This window comes from Diceros bicornis, chromosome 10 (genome assembly GCF_020826845.1).
Source record: "Diceros bicornis minor isolate mBicDic1 chromosome 10, mDicBic1.mat.cur, whole genome shotgun sequence".
Taxonomy (NCBI): domain Eukaryota; kingdom Metazoa; phylum Chordata; class Mammalia; order Perissodactyla; family Rhinocerotidae; genus Diceros; species Diceros bicornis.
The window spans coordinates 51,530,108-51,547,741 of record NC_080749.1 but is presented as its reverse complement, the minus strand read 5'-3'; the positions used below and the strand labels follow the sequence as shown (position 1 = coordinate 51,547,741).

Below are 17,634 nucleotides of genomic sequence, written 5' to 3'. Positions count from 1 at the left end.
ATGAATTTTTTGTCAATTTAGGTTACTCCTTTCTAAAATTGGGCATAAATGTGAATAAAAATTATTAACAAAAAGACATAAACAAGTTCTGGCAGATTCAGTACAACTCAGGAATTTTTCATTATTACCCCAGAGGTGGAGACACTGAGGTTGCATATTGTTACAACCACATAAGGTTTCCTGTTTGTATCTTGTTTTCTATGGAGATAATCTATTATGAAAGTGATGCCAAGTTTGCCTATAGGTGACATCATTAAGTGTTTATGAACTGTTCTGCCTTTATTATAAAACTTAATCCAAAATTCAAAATAAACTGACAAAAGACAATGTGAGAAGCACAGTGAGATTCAAACAGATTCATCTTAATTCATAGCTGTCTGCTACAGAATTAGTTTCAAATCCTTGTCAATATCGTCACTGCTCAAAGGAAACAAAGCCTAACACAAAGAAAGCCTTTAAAAATTTTTAGAATATTATTTATTACAACAGCTTGAGAGCCTTTGTAAAAAGAGCATCTGAACTATGTCCTCCAGTATCACGTCTATTATTAGTAATAATTACAAAATACCTTTAATGAAATAAAATAAACTTTGATTCACTGAATTTTTATCTTTCTTTAACAAAAAATTATTCTATAACCACAAGCAAAGATCACGAATTTAGGTTAACAAAAATAAAAATTTTACCTCGTTTTCAACCTTCTAATTTTATCAGTAAATGTATTAAATTCTAAGTAGTTACTAGTTCAAAATGAATGAATTGTCATCTAAAGTATGTCACTTATAAACACTCCTGTTTATAAAATACTATGAGAAATAAGAACTCCTAAATTCTTAATATACTAGACTTTGGTGTATACTTTTAATATAAATTATCTGTAACAAACTTAATTACACCACAAATGAAGTACAATTACATATGTGACTAAAATTGCTCCTGATACAGTAACCAAAGGAAGACCTCCTAACTATCAAATCAAATGCGATTGCCAATCTTATCTGAACTTTTGCAGTATTCAACAATCTTGAGAAGTTTCTTCCTTTCTGAACCTCGTCCTCTTAGGCCTTCCCTAATGCCACTCTCTGCAATTTTCCTCCTATTCTACTCTAGCCATCTCTTTTCAGTCACCTTTGTTGGTACTCCTTCCTCAGTTGTTCCCTTTAATGTTTTTCCCTGAGTTCTGTATTCAAACTTCTCATCTTCTTCTTATACACATTCTTCCACATAAAAGGCTTTAATTATTACCTGTTTGCCCAAATCTGTAGCTCTAACTCAGAATTCTCCCCTAAGTCTCAAACCCTTTATCTGGCTGGACACCTTCACCTGGATGTCCTCCTTAAACTCAGGAATGTACAAAACTGAGCATATCAATTCTACCACTAAGCCTGAATCTCCTCCTATACTCCCTTATCTTGGTAAACAGGAACATCATTCAAATTCAAAAACTAGGAACCATTCATGACTTTTCCCTCATCCCCCACATCAAATTGCTCACCAGATCTTGATACTTTGTACCTGCTAAATATCTCAGACACATCTCCTCTTCTCTTTACTATCACTGTCTTAGTTTAGATCCTCACCACATCTGCCCCCCTAGATTCCTGATTAGCCTGGTCTCCCAATTTCCAGTCTTACTCTACTCTAATCCATCTGCATATGATTACGCTGCATATTATTACCCCACTTAAAATCCTTCAGTGGCTTCCCTACAGCCATCACACACTAAGCACCAGTTAAATGATATTTGGTTACCTTCTTAGCATTATCTCCTGCCACTCCCAATAACACCCTGTGCACCTAACATAGTATTTATTACACTAACAACTGTTTAATAGTCTGTCTCCCCTCCACAGTATCAATTTCTCAAGATCAGGGAGTCCAGCATTGGACAAAGTTCTATGCCAAGGTGTAGAAACAACCTAAGTGTCTGTCAACAGATGAATGGATCAAGAAAATGTGGTGGATATATAAACAATGGAATATAATCCAGCCTTAAAAAAGAAGGAAATCTTGTCATTTATGACAACGTGGATAAACCTGGAGGACATTATGCTAAGTGAAATAAGCCAGGCAGAGAAAGATAAATACCGCATGTTATCACTTATACGTAAAATCTTTAAAAAAAAAAAAAAAATCAAACTCGTAGAAACAGGGAGTAGAAAAGTGGTTGCCAGTGGTTGGGGGGTGGGGAAATAGGGAGAGGTTGGTAAAAGGGTACAAACTTTCATTTATAAGATGAATAAGGTCTGAGGATCTAATGTATAACATGGTGACTATAGTTGATAAGACTGTATTATAGAATCGAAATTTTCTGAAAGTAGAACTTAAATGTTCTCACCAAAAAAAGAAAAGGTGGTAAATATGTGAGGTGATGGATGTGTCAATTAACTCAATGCGCGGACTCCTTTCACAATGTGTATGTATATCAAATCATCACATTGTACACTTTAAATATCTAACAATTTTATTTGTCAATTACACATCAATAAAGCTGGGGAAAAAAAAGAAAACTGGTGATAATAAAACTGCCTTACATACCTCAGAGCATTGTTTTAAAGATGAAATTTTATATTAGATGGGAAAATACAAAGAGAACTATAATTACTTTAAAGAGAATTTATTGCTTTTTTGGTGTTATTTCAGGTGTTAGCACAGACTTGTTTTTTTTCTATAAGTAACTCAGACAAAATTTTGACTTTGAGAAATGTAACTCTTTTGTTTTCCCCTAATAATTGGAAATAATTTGATTGAAAGAAAACATTTCTCTATACTTGGGTCTATCGTTGAGGCAAAAATTATACATTCCTGGCCACAAAATAGACACCTATTAGATATATTTAATGACCATTAATTTAATGAAGTTATATTCTTCCTTATTTAAACAAATTAGTCACACAAAATAATAGGTCAAAGTTGTATATTTAATATTGGCTGCTTCACGTAATATTTGAAATAAACTAGATACTGTGGTTTATGTATCTGAATATTATTTTGCTGTTGAGCATTTTTATTTTTTAATTAAATTATTTGTTCTCTTTTTAAAAAAAGTTCTTTGGGGCTGGTCTGGCAGTGTAGCAGTTAAGTTCATGCACTCCACCTCGGCAGCCTGGGATTCGCCGGTTCAGATCCTGGGCACAGATCTACTTACCGCTCATCAAGCCATGCTGAGGTGGCGTCCCACATAGAAGAACTAGAAGGATGTACAACTAGGATATACAACTATGTACTGGGGCTTTGGGGAGAAAAAAGAAAAAGAGGAAGATTGGCAACAGATGTTAGCTCAGAGCCAATCTTGCTCAAAAAAAAAAAAAAGCACTTTATAATCCATGTCTAGAGAAGTGCCTGGCTGGTGCCCAATGAATAGGGAATGGATAAATAAAACAGAGTGAGATCCATCTTAGGCTTGCTTCCCTGATCATTTAACCCATAAGACTGTCTATATGTAATTTTAAAAGTAACTAAGAAGATGAAATTACTCCAGAAAATACCTCTAAAATACACTTCAGAGCTAACTATCAAATGAATACTGCTTATAAGAGTAGTCCAGATAACAATGAGTTTCCTACATAGAACAGAGTGAGATGATAAAGTCCAAGGTTCTTAATTTATGATAATATTGAGATGATTCCTTTGGAAGTGCATACCCTTATCATATAATCATTGCTTTAGTAGACAAATTTGTTTTAAATATTAAAGAAATCAAACCAATGAATATTATTTATAACCTCAGAGAACTGAGCAATGACTATCTTGAATTTCATCTGAAATCTTTTTGTTTTTTTAATGTTCTGAGTCTTTTAGCCTTACGTACATTCATTAGAAGGTATGCTCTTTTTAAAATAAACGCTGAACCCTTTCCAAGGGTTTGACAATTATGCTGAGTTTCAATCTCTCAAGATTCACCTTGTCATATTTGTGATAGCAGGGCAGGCAGTGTTGACAAGGTTGTTGGGAAATAGCTGGTGACAAAGCAGAGTAATACAATTCTTCTGACAAGCAATGTGTACTAAAATCATACCATGTTCACAGCCTTTGACCCACAAATCCTACTTATAAAAAATATCATCCCAAGAAGGAAAGTCAAAAATTTTTTTTTAATTTATAAATACTATGATTTAACAAGTTAAAAGCAACCTAAAGTTCCAAAAGCTAGGGCCATAAGTTAGAGTATGTTTAAGAACATAACCTGTTTAATAATTAGTATCAGATACTGGAAAGATCATAAAGGGCCAAAAGGAACTAAAAGAGTCAAATTTTTGAGAAATATTTAAAAAATTTTTCTAGTCTCATTTAAAGTTAAATTGATAAAAGTTTCTGAAAATGGCAAGAGAATTATTAGATTCCCCAAAGAAATAACAGAAGAAACAATTTTGCCGAGGGGGCCTATAAATTTAGGGTAGTAATTTAATGTTGGAGCCAGAAACTCTCGTCTTCTCACCCACAACTAACTCAAGCATACTACACACACAAGCACTGACTATTTTGGTTCCATTCATCTTACAAATTAATCAGCTATGATTATAGCTGCTAAACATCCAGGTCACTAGCCTCAGATGGCCAAAACAGGGGGAAATATCAAATCTTCAACTGTATCATCCATGTTTAAAACATTAAAAATAAAAAGTACCTTTCTTCTTTGTCCAATGTTTTCTTCTCTGCAGCAGTGATTTTTTTGGGTGGTACAGGAGGGGTCACTTTTCTACATATCTCTTCAATGATGCGTTTGTTCATTCTGCTTTGCAATGCAGCTTTCAGTAAAATTCTTTCCACTGCAGTTATACCATCTCCATGACTGTATTTAGGAATTTCTGGTTGGATTAAAATTTCTATATCATCAAGCCAAGGAGGATAGTAGGAGTTTTGTTTTCCTGAGAGTTTGTGGTGAAGTTTAATTAGCAAAGACAATATGCTTTCTTTAATTTCCAAAATGGCTGTAGTTAACTGTGGAGCTGAACCAGGAGCAGACCATTTATTTGAAGTTTTGGGACGAACCACCTGATTTGCTTCACTGCTACTGCGATTGATGATCTCCTGAAACTTCTTTCTACGCTCTGCTACTAAGCTGAAAACTTGAGCTGTACCAGAATTCTACCATTAAAAAAGAGAAAGAAAGAAAAATCAAGAGAAGTTATTCAGTATCAACTTTAAAAACATAATTAGTACTATATTTTCCAAAGGGAATGTTCAAACTTGCATCCAAAGGTTTATTCAATAGATTTGCTCTTTAAGTAAATCTGTCCCTTTACCTCTCTTTCTCAAAGATACTTAGTCTCACTCAATCTGGAAACAACAATGAGGAGAAAGGAGATTATCCACAATAAAACCTCTTTTACAACCTCCTGGGCCTATCCACCAGGGAAAATAGACAAAGCTTGAGTAGTATCTATAGCCATATTAAAGAGGAATCATAAACTAAGTTCCTCATCAATTTAAAGGAAGAAAAGCTCATCAAGAATACTATACTCTTTACTAACTTCAGGAAGACTGCTATATTTTCCAGTTAAGAAACTTATAAATTAATTTTTTTCTAAGTTAATAAATGTGAACTGCTAATTAAGTTCATTTTAAGGAACTTCAAAAGTTTAAAAATCACTATCATAAATCCCTAGTTACAGAAATGAAATATAAAGATGAAAAATCCAATTGACGTTTCACATTTGAATATCACTGAGATTTGTTATTTGAATAGATTTTTTTAAACTATTTTTCTCAATAACTTATCTAGCCTTTTTGCTAAAGCAGTCAAACTGCCTTATGGATCTTAGAAATCATCTTTCAATTAAGACACAAGTCAGTTTAATGGATTTCATTAATTTCTTTAAGGAAGCATAGAAAGGATGCTCTGATATCAGTTGAGCTTTTATGAACTAAATTATAGTATACACTATTTTTTAACATCCAAGCTGTTTCCCAAAGTACTCTCTACCAGCATTAGAGGCAAAAGCTGCCTCTTACAAAGATCCCAGTATTTTAATCAAAATTTTTTATGGTGTTCCCAGCAAAAACATATTGTCAAAGGCAAAGAAAGCTCCTAGAAATGGACTCTACTATGAGAACTATCTGATTCGATGTTCTCTACTCACAAAAATCTAGACTGTAGGGATTAGAGGTGCTTAAGTTTAGTTACTTGGCATGTCATTGCAAGATTTTTCATTTCTGCTTTTTTAAAATTAGTTAATTAAGCTACATGCAATAAGAGAGCTGATTTTCAGAATGAGTCCAAATATACACTATATGGAGTTTAAGATTTTTGTGGGCTTATTTTATCAAAGTTAATTAATTGCCATAGAAGCAAAAAAAAAAATCTGTAAATGGGCATGCTGCCAGCAATTAAAGATTAAATTTATTTTGATTTAGGAAACAGTCATTTATTTTTAAGATGTTAGTAACAATGCTAAATGTAAAAAGACCCAAATGTGCCATTTATAATTGGTCCAAAATACTGCCAACGCTAATAACAAAAACTCACTCAGTATTATTTCTAAGTTCAACAATGCAAATTGTTTTAATTAAGCCTAAAACACCATCTCAAAAAACACACACACACATAAATTTTTTTTTATTTTAACCATATTAATTAAACACACACATTCACACACAAATACTTCAAAGTGTTTTTCCCCATCTCCAGTTAAAGCCATGTTGCTAATTAATACAAATATCATACACATCTACCTCTCTTTGAAGAACTTTAGGCCGTCGTGAACTCTGGCAGATTAAAGGAAAAAGAATGGTGAGGCAACTTCTGCCTTAGATATATCAGGGGAAATAAAAGACAATTTAAAGTTATCTACAACCGCATTTTTCTTTTGGATATCATAGGATGATCTAAACAATAACAAAGTTTTTCCTTTTTCTGCTTTCTCTCTTTTACACTTACTTGTAAAGAACCCAAGCTATCAGAGCTGGTACTTGCTGGTGAGTCTCTCTTCACTTCCGGAGCAGTCTCTGGAACTCTCACTCTAACATAGTTTATAAAGTGTCGCATGTTCGATACTAAGTTACTTCCAGGAAACCAACTGTCATGACAACGTTCTAGTCCACACACTGATGCCTAAAACATAAACATAATGAATATCAAACCTTGCCAAGTCAAGTCTCAGGTACAATGGAGATGTAACAAGCTCAAATAATCATCCACTGCCTGTCATATTCCTGAAGCCCTTCTCATTCCCAAATTATAAAGTGCTAATAAAACCAAATTCAAACACAAAATACAGGAATAAATTTCTCAAAACTAATATGGGTAAGTCCAATGCAAGTCAGCTAAATGTCTCCTGAAAAATACATTTTTCAATCTGGAAATATTTAACTGTTCAGACTATTTTTCATCATTAATTGGTAAAAACTCATAAAACAGTCAAATAATGCTAGTTTGAACTAATTGTGGAAGAAAGTCTGAAAATCATCCAAAAGTATGACCTACTGTTAGATGAATCTTAATGATCTTTTAATATCTATGAAAGAATATATGTTGATTCAACTTAGACTAAAAAATACTGCCTAGTATTTTTACTGTTTGTTTTTTGCTATTATTATGCTTTGTTGTATTTTGTCTTTTTGGAGGAAAGGGATGAAGAGAATCTCACGTTTGCAAAAGTAATTTGTAGTAACAATTGCTTTTATGGAAATGATACTTCTAGAGTCCTGAAACACATTAACAATTTGTATTCTTAAGTACTTTAAATTCTCTCATATAACAAAACTTACTTCATTAACTTCAAATCTTTACAGAAAGAATTTGCTACTCAAAAATAAACTCTAATCAATTATTACAATTTCCAGGCTGAAGTCGTAACTTAACAATTTACCAGTAATCAATGTTATTAGCATAATACCAAAAATGCATTAACCACTTTTCTGAGGTCAATATGTTATAAACCACAGATTTCAAATTCAATAATTCCTTAAGCAGAGCTTAATGTATCAATAAAGCCCTAAAAGAACATACGTATTTGAAGAACAAAAAGGGTCTTTTCCAGTTGTTAAGAAGATCTTATATGAGTACAATGAATCCATAAATAACTTCAAGATGTATACTACCTTTATTAAGGCATAACTTTAATATTTAAAAATATAAGAAACTACTTACCTCTTCATCTGATTCCTCTTCAGCTGAATTTTCAAGTCCTAATTCAATCAGATATAAAACCATGCACAGTACATGTTCTGACAGATTTTGATGATCCATCAAAATCTTTAAAAAGGGAAGAAAAGCCTCATAATTACTTTTTTCCATGAAATATATTTCACTTAAATATCCAAAAACATTTTAATGTTATAGATTAAAATAACATAATCATATATATGAAAATATAAACATATTTATAGTATGATCAGATATGTAAGTAAAGCTACATCTTGGTGAAAAGACTAAAACCAAAAAAAGAGGCTCCCTCTCAAGATCACATAGTATTTTAAGTTATATCTAGAAATACTAGTTTGCTGATCTTCAAAAGGTTAACACATTAAATAGTCCACTAAAACCATTAATATAAATATACTAGTGTCTAATAAAATAATTTAATAAGAATATTTTACATCCTAATTTGCTGACATTCTTCTCCTGATGACAGGGATATCAGATAAATAAGTTTGTCAAATAGAATAATTCATGCAAATGTGTTGAACATAGCACCTGGCATGCCAGGAACACAATAAATGTTTATGGAACATTATTGTTCTTAAAATCTGTCTCTAAAAGTAAAGTTCTGAGCCTGAATATTTGCAGTTGTGTAAATGTGTGTTTTATATAGGTGAGAAAGGAAAAAGGGATGCAAGTGGTTAGGAGACAGGCTTCTCTGAGGAAACTGATAAATCTGACCTTATACATGGATTACACAATGCAAGCCTTACACATCTTACACAGGATTTCAGGGCTACCTACACCAATTACTCATTCAATATGATGCAACAGACTACTAAGCAGAAGATACCTAAATTATCATAAGGAAAAAAGGGCCTGGCAGCTATCGTGTTCTCCTCATTATAAAAAAGTCATCTGGCCGAATGATGGAAGGGTTAAGAGGAAGCAGTTCTGTGGGGAGAGGTGTTGCAGGTGAGACTACAGAATATGAAAAAAAGACGACAGGTGAGGCTGAGCCTCATAGAAACTGCCCAAATGGCTGAGAGGGCTTGGAAAGGAGGACTTTGGCACTTAAAACCTACAATCTACTGTGATTAAAGAACAGATGTCAATTCACTGAGTTTCTGAGGTTTATTTTGACCACTGAGAGGGCTTTTCCATTCATCTTTTGTGTGGCACAGAGGTGAGGAGCACAGACTTTCAAAACCTTTTAAAAATCTAGTTTTTTAATACAAATTCTGTCTATAGCTAGGTATTTAACCTTGATTAACAGACTCTGTTGATCTTTAAAACTGGAATAACGGTCCAGAACTGCCGTGAGGATTATATGAGTTAACATCTGTAACTTGTTAGCAATTGGTGTTCAAGAAATAGTAGGTAGGTGGCGCAGATGGTGTGAGGAGCAGGAGCAGCAGTCAGAGGGGATCGTAGGCTGGGAAGCAACAGAAGTCATCCTTTCTAATCCACTATCTTACAGAGAGGAAACCAAGGCTCAGCTACACACCCAGCTAGTGTAAGCAATACCAGAACACAGATTTCAGACCCCCAATGATTACCTATCATTACTACACTGCCTCCTCTTGATAAATACAACATGACTAGCTAAATTCAAGTAAATTTTGGCTTGAAGTCCTGTGACACTACAGCTTATAGCTTTAGATAACTAACTTAAAAAGCTAAGGGAAAAAAATCACCTTATTAGGTACTGCGAAAAGAACTAAAAATGATTTTTCTGGGGAGTTTTATTAACATGTTCTATATTAAAGTTTTTGAACATTAAACATGGCAAGAGATGAAATGGTTTACTGAAATCGACTTTTAGAAAGTTGACTCGCCAATGCAATGTCAATTAGAGAAGTTTTTCCTATTATTATTAAAGTCAGAAAAGCTATTATAAAGTTGAAATTTTAAAAAATTTATTCATAATAACCTTGTAACAACTAAAACAGTGTTTTTCTATTTTTGATAAAATACTGCTTTTACATTAAGCAAAGGAAAAGGTTGAAAAATATAACTTGAAGAACACAAATCATTTGTAGTAGGGCTTCTTTAATTTTTAAATTATTAATTATTTACTTATTATTTATTATTATAACAGTACTCAGCTTCACACTGGAACTAGTTATTTAACCTTTAAAACTCAATAATCACAGCTGAAAAATGAGAATAATAATAGAACTTTCACTCATAAGGATTTTTGCTAGAATTAAACTATTGTATATAAGCGTATGCAGAGCATTTGAAACAAAATCTGGCAATAAGCAAACATTCAAAAAATGTCTGTTATTTGTAAAACAAATATCTTTTTAGTATGAAAAAAATCTATTTTTAATGAAGAAAAAGAATATTTTAAATCACTTTACTGAATAATCCTCTTGGAAATTAATGAAAATAAACTATTCAATATGTTTTTTGAGGCACATGTCTAAAATTTTAACAGGAATAACTTTTACAAGTAAAATGAAAAATTGGTCATGGAGTAGAGTTGAAAAGAATGGGGGGGTAGAGAAATCTCAAAGCATTATTTCATTATACAGCAAATATTAAGAAAAAAACTAAAATATCTACTTAACAAAATTTAATATATATGTTCTTAAGTAATTTTTAAAAATTTGTATGTAGTAATTGGCAATTTGCATAACAAGTACACTGACTTTTCTTTTAATTTCTTTTAATTTTTCAAATTCTAGTTAGGAAGAGGAAGAAACAATAGGTTCTTTGTATCTAATTGTATAATATCATGTCTATAGTTATTTTATAGATATTTATGGTTATTTTATCTATATGAGTATAGTTCTTTTATCTTTCATCTCTTATCTGGATTAAATCATAAATATGCCTATTATATATACATATATATATATACACACACACACACACACACATATTCCACAATCTTATGTATACAATTTTTGAGTACATAATTAATGTTAGCCAAATAAACAAGTCAGTTCTGTGTGAGATGACCCAAGAATAAAACAAATTATAGGTAAGAAGAAAATAAAAACATTATCTTTTGAGTTTCTAAGGTATTTATCAAAAGCAAATTCTCAATGCTGCTACATTGGAACCTATTCAAATCCACCCATGTCACATGCCTGATCAGATGGAAAAGCCAAGAGAACAACACTAAACTAAGGGTCACTGGCCCCCATGGCTGGCATCTTAGTTTTGTCATTTTAGTGGATACTGATGGTTGTTTGGCCTCTGTTGTTCATTCTAACCCTCCTGTAGTTCCACAACATTTCACTTCTTATTCTACAGAAACCATAAATAAATATTCCTAACTGAAACTGGATAGGATGAATACTTTCCCATAAAGAATGGTATAGCTATTCCATTATTTTCAACTTAGAATTTATACATATGTGATTATGACATACCCTCATACACCTTAAATGTATAAATACACTTTGCTTTATAAGTGGTACTTCTATGTAAATATTATGCTTTATAACTTTCATTTGAAAATTATGAAAATAAATTCTAATCTCAGTCTTTCTATTCAAATTACTACTGTACCTTGTAAAGCAGAGTGAATAGCACAATGTGTAAAGTTTTACAGTGCAAAAGTCTCATGAGACCTTTATAGCTGGGATGGAGTGGCGTTCTTTTCTTATAGGGGGGCCAGGGATTTCCAGGGAACTTTCCGCTCTGTTTTAAACTGCAAAAATAAAACAAAACTACAGTTAGACGATAGACTCAAAATTAAACTGTGGTTTACATAGTGATTTATAGATATCAATTTCTGTCACATTTTTCTATGCAGTACTATTTTTAATCGAATTGCTCAAAAATGCCAAATGGATATCTATTCTCTCCAAAATGAACATTACTATTTCTTTTCCCATTGGATAAAAATAAGCAGAAAGAGCTAAGATGAAAACTAGAAAGAAACATGAATAGGAAAATGTTAACAAAGGGAAATGAACAGAAAGAATACAAAATAAAGTGCTAAACAAAGAAATTTCCAGTTGCAACAACTGAACAAAATAGATAACCTAAAAATGCTCCCACTACCAACAGCTGAAAAATCTAGATAAAATATAATTTTTTGAAGGCATATTTGAACTCACAAAAAAAGAAAGTGGAGTTTTCCCAGGTACCAGAAGAAAAGAAGGAATTAACAACGAGCACTAACACTGTGTTTGCCAATGGTTTTAAAGTCCTTGAGCAGGCAGATCTCAAGGTGTTAGGCTCATACAAGGCTCAGAGACGGAACTGAGATCTCACATAAAACTGACACCTTTGAAAGGTTTACCCTCAATGAAAGGATAACTCACAAGGAGAAATAAGACAGCTTGCCTGTCTCTTCTGCAATGGAAGATCAACAGACTCCTCAGGAAGATAATAATTATGAATTTGTATGTAAATAATAGCAAACTCAAAATACAAAAGGCAAAATCTGAGAGAATTACACAGAGAAATCAACAAACCCACAACCATAACAGAAATATTAACATACTTCTATGTGATAGAAAGCCAAAAAAAATAAATTGATAAGAATTTTGAAGATTTTTTAACAACACAATTAACAAGCCTGAATCAAAAACAAAGAACATCCAATAATTTAAAAATACACATAATTGAAACTACACTCAGAACATTTATAAAAACTGACGAAATATTAGGATGCAAAGTAAATCTCAACAATACCAAAAGAACTGATATACAGACCACAACCACTTGTCACAAAGCAAATAAAACTAGAAATCAACTAAAAATATAACCCAAAACTCCATACATGTAGATATTTTAAAACACTGTGTTCTTAGAAATTCAGAGGTCTTTATAATCATAATAGAAATTTTTAAATATTTAGAACCTAAACCAAGTAGAAAAAATTGTGGGATACAACTAAACCAGTACTTGGAAGAAAATTCATAGCCTGAAATGAATACGTTTTTTAAAAAATCAAAAACTAAGCATCCAAGAAAAGGGAGATAATAACGAATAATAAGAAGTTGAAAGAAGATAATAACAGATGATAAAGGAAAAAAGAATGAAATAGAAAACAAGAAAAATAAAAAGAAACAAAATCGAAAGTTGGTTCTTAAAAAAATAGTAAAATTGGCAATCCTCTGATAAGACTAATGGAGAATACAAAACAGCAAACACAAATAAATAATGGGAATAAAAAGGAAGATGGGATTTTTTTAAATCATTAAGTATATACTTAAGACAAAACAGAAGATTTCTTAGAAAAATATAACTTGACAATCCTTCTCGAGAAGAAATAAAAATCCTAAGCAGGACTATAACCTTTAAAGAAAGTGCATCAGTAGTTTTAAATTACCCACACACACACACAAAAAAATCCATGAGGCCTAGGTGGCTGAATAGGCAGGTTCTATCAAAACTTCAAGAAACATCCACATGAAAAAAGAATCAAGTTCTTCTACCTCACACTATATACAAAAATTAATTCAAAATACATCAAAGACTTAAATGTAAAAGCTAAAACTGTAAAACTTTCAGAGGAAAACACAGGCCTAAGTGTTTGTGACCTTGGAGTCTTTGTGACCTTGGATTAGGCAACAGATATGACACCAAAAGTATAAGCAGCAAAAGAAAAAAATAGATAAACCGGACTTCATCAAAATTAAAAGCTTTTGTGCTTCAAAGGACACTCTCAAGAAAGCAAAAAGATAGCCCATAACCCACAGAATGGTAGAAAATATTTGCAAATCATATATCTGATAACTCTAGTATTCAGAATACATAAAGAGCTCTTAAAATGCAATAATTAAAAGACAACCCAATTAAAAAATAGGCAAAGGATCTGGATAGAACTTCTCCAAAGAAGATATACAAATGGCCAATAAGCACATGAAAAGATATTCAACATCATTAGCCATCAGGGAAATGCAAATCAAAACTACAATAAGATACCACTTCATACCTACAAGGATGACTATGATCAGAAGACAGATAATAAGCGCTAGTGAGGATGTGGAGAAACTGGAACCTTCATACACTGCTAGTAAAAATATAAAATGGTGAAGCCATTTTGGTAAACAAACTGGCACTCTCTCAAACAATTAAACATAGAGTTACCATTATGACCCAGCAATTCCATTCATCTATAGATATATACTCAAGAGAAATGAACACACATGTCCACACAAACACTTATATACAGATGTTCATCGTAGTATTATTCATAATAGTCCCAAAGTGGAAAGAACCAAAATATCCATTAACTGATGACTGGATAAATAAAAGTGGGATATCCCTACAACAGAATACTATTTGGCAAGGAAAAGAAGTACTGATACATGCTACAACATAGATGAACCTTGAAAACATTACGCTAAGTGACATAAGCCAGTCACAAAAAACCACATTTGCTTCCATTTACACGAAATGTCCAATATAGGCAAATCTATAGAAACAGAAAGTAGATTAGTGGTTGTCTAGGGCTGGGGTATTGAGGGGAAATGGGTAGTGGTTGTTAAAGTTTCTTTTTAGAGTGATGAAAATGTTCTAAAATTGATTGTGGTAATAGTGGCACAACTCTGTGAATACACTAAAAACCATTCAATTGTACACTTTTAAAAGGTGAAGGGTATTGTATGTGAATTATATCTCAATAAAGCTGTTAGGAAAAAAAAACTTCAAGAAACAGATAATCTCCCCTCCTGATATATAATTTTAGAGACCAGCAAAAGGAGAAAAGATAAACAGACAATTCTATGATGCTAATATAACCCTGTTACCAATACAAGGATAGAATGATTAAAAAAATTTATAAGACCATCACTTTCATGAGTATAACGTAAAAAAATTCTTTAAAAAAAACTAGTAAACCATATCAAGCAATATTTATATTCTTTAAAAAAAGAGTATATCATGATAAGATTAAGTTGTTCTCAATAATGCCAAGATATTTGGATTGTACACCATCATCCACACAGATGCAGGAAAAGCACTTGATAAAATTAAAAACTCATTCATAATAAAAATTCTTGGTAAGCATGAAACAGAAAAGAATTTCCTCAACCTGATAAACGGTAGCTACTAAAGCAAATATTATATCTAATGGTGGAAAAGCATTAGGAACAAGACAAGAGCGCTTTTCATCATCGCTATTATTCAATACTATATTAGAGACCTCACCAGCAAAGATGGACAAAAATGTGTGTGTGTATACAGGAAGAAAAAAAAAACAAAACCATCATTATTCCTAGAAAATTTAACTTTCCACAGAGAAAATCTTTTAAAAAACCACAAATTGGGGCCGGCCCCGTGGTTTAGCGGTTAAGTGCACGTGCTCCACTACTGGTGGCCCAGGTTCAGAACCCCAGGCGCACTGACCCACCGCTTGTCCGGCCATGCTGAGGCGGCGTTCCACATACAGCAACTAGAAGGATGTGCAACTATGACATACAACTATCTACTGGGACCTTGGGGAGAAAAAGCGGGGGGGGGGGGGGGTAAAAAAAAGGAGGAAGATTGACAACAGATGTTAGCTCAGGGCTGGTATTCCTCAGCAAAAAGAGGAGGATTAGCATGGATGTTATCTCAGGGCTGATCTTCCTCACACACACACAAAAAAAACACAAATTATTAGACCTAATAACAGTCCAGCTGAACATAAGTTGAAAACAAAAATCAACTATATTCCTGTTCACTAAGACAAAAGAAATATAATTTTAGGAAACATACTACATATAATATCTATAATTATTATAAAATAATTTTGAATAAATCTAACAAAAGATATCCAAAACCTTTATTAAAAATTTTTTTTTATTTTATTGAAAGAAATTAAAGATGACAAATAAATGGAGAGATATGCCATGTTCACGGGTTGGAAAATACATTACTGTTAGGATGCCATTTCTACCAAATTAATCTATTAATTCAGTACAATTTCAATCAAAATCCAACCTGTTTTATTGTTAAATTTGATATGGTCATCATAAAATTCTAGGCAAAGGGCCAATAATAAATAACTCTTATAAAGAAAAGAGAGAAGATGGAGAAGGAGTGGAAGAAGGAAGGGGAAGAGGAGCAAGGAGAGGAGAAAGGAGAAGGAGACAGTATTCATGACAGTAGGGTACTAGTTTACAGAATGAACAGGAGAGAAATAGACCTATACCCATACACATACTTGATACAGTCAATTGTCTTTATTCACAGTAGTTATGTTCTATGAAGTCGCCACAAACGCTGAATTACTGCTCCTAGGGGAAATACAGGGTTAGGTTCCTGCAAGTCTAGGGTCACAACACTTTTGTGAACCAAAATGCCATTTGCATTATATAGGTTCGTTTTCAATGCTGATGGGACTGGCTTGTCCCCATCAGCAGTGAAAATTTGCTCTTCCACATAACTCTTTTCCTGTATAACACTTAGCAAGTATTTTTTAAATTCTTCTGCAGTCTCATAATCTGCAGAACCTGTCTTGCCTGCAAGTTTAACATTTTTCACACCTTATTACTTTTTGAAATGTGCAAGCCAGCCGGCACTCGCCAAGAAAGGTTTAACATTTTCCTGACCCTGGGTAATGCAACAGTAAATTTCTTCAGCTTTCAGCCTCACAACAATGCTGTCCTTTTTTTAGCAATCATAATCTCATGAGTCCACAAATTTAGCTTTTCATCTTTTCCATAGTTTCCTCACAGACTTAGTACTTTTCAGAGGGGCCTTAAGTACAGATCAGTGAATTTTCTCTACTTTTTTCCATTTTTACCATTGAACTCACAGTCAACAGCACTATAACTCAAGCCTAAACACAGCTTATCTAACAATGAATTTTCTCTGTAAAGCACATCAAAGCCTTCTTGCCCTTAGGAACACTAGAGAGCACTTCAGCATTACATTTGGGGGCCATTTTAAACAGCGAAATCGCCAACAAAGACAAAAATGCCATGAAGCTTGCATATAACAACTTATATCTGTAACTGTCTATTTTAAGTTGATAGCAACTTAAGTTTGATCCCCTTCTGAAGCTCAACATTTTTTACTCATTTGCACTATTTTCAAAAATGCAAAAATGTGGCACTAAACAGACCATGAAAAAAACACTTGTTTACAGTATGACCACTGAAACAAGAGGGCAGAGGACTGCTTTGTTCGACCTCAGCTGGATGCACTCCACACATGTCCATACATAACTTCAAATAACTAGGAGAGTATTGATTTGGGGTTTAAAAATAAATTTTAGCGAGTAGCCAAATCTGCACATAAAAAATCTGCAAATAATGAGGATGAACTATTTATGACAGAATTAGCATTACAAATCAGTGAGAAAAGGACAGACTGTTCAGTAAATGGTCCTGGTCTATAGGGAAAAAAATAAATAAATCACTACTTCACTCTCTATAAAAATCAACTCCAGGTGGATTAAAGATCTAAATATAAAAAGCAAAACTTTAATAAACTTCAGACAATCTAAGAGAAAAATCGACAAGGAATAATCCATACACAGTTCTCACAGCAAGAAATATGAAGGGAAATTAATAGTTTTTTTAAAGGCTCAATCTCACCTAGTAATCCAGAAAATGCAAATTAAAAGGAGTTATACATTTAGCACTTGAAGT

At 32.7% G+C, this 17,634-nt stretch overlaps 1 protein-coding gene across 1 annotated transcript in view; it reads right to left on the bottom strand.

The window, feature by feature from the left end:
- Positions 1-17,634, bottom strand: part of UBR3 (ubiquitin protein ligase E3 component n-recognin 3) — a 240,214-nt gene that overhangs the window by 114,355 nt on the left and 108,225 nt on the right. Inside the window, exons 20-23 of the mRNA XM_058549221.1 lie at positions 11,609-11,750; positions 8,093-8,197; positions 6,881-7,054; positions 4,628-5,088 (exon numbers count right to left, since the gene is read on the bottom strand). Of these exons, the coding sequence (XP_058405204.1) occupies positions 4,628-5,088; positions 6,881-7,054; positions 8,093-8,197; positions 11,609-11,750 (882 nt within the window). The remainder of the gene's footprint in view (positions 1-4,627; positions 5,089-6,880; positions 7,055-8,092; positions 8,198-11,608; positions 11,751-17,634) is intronic.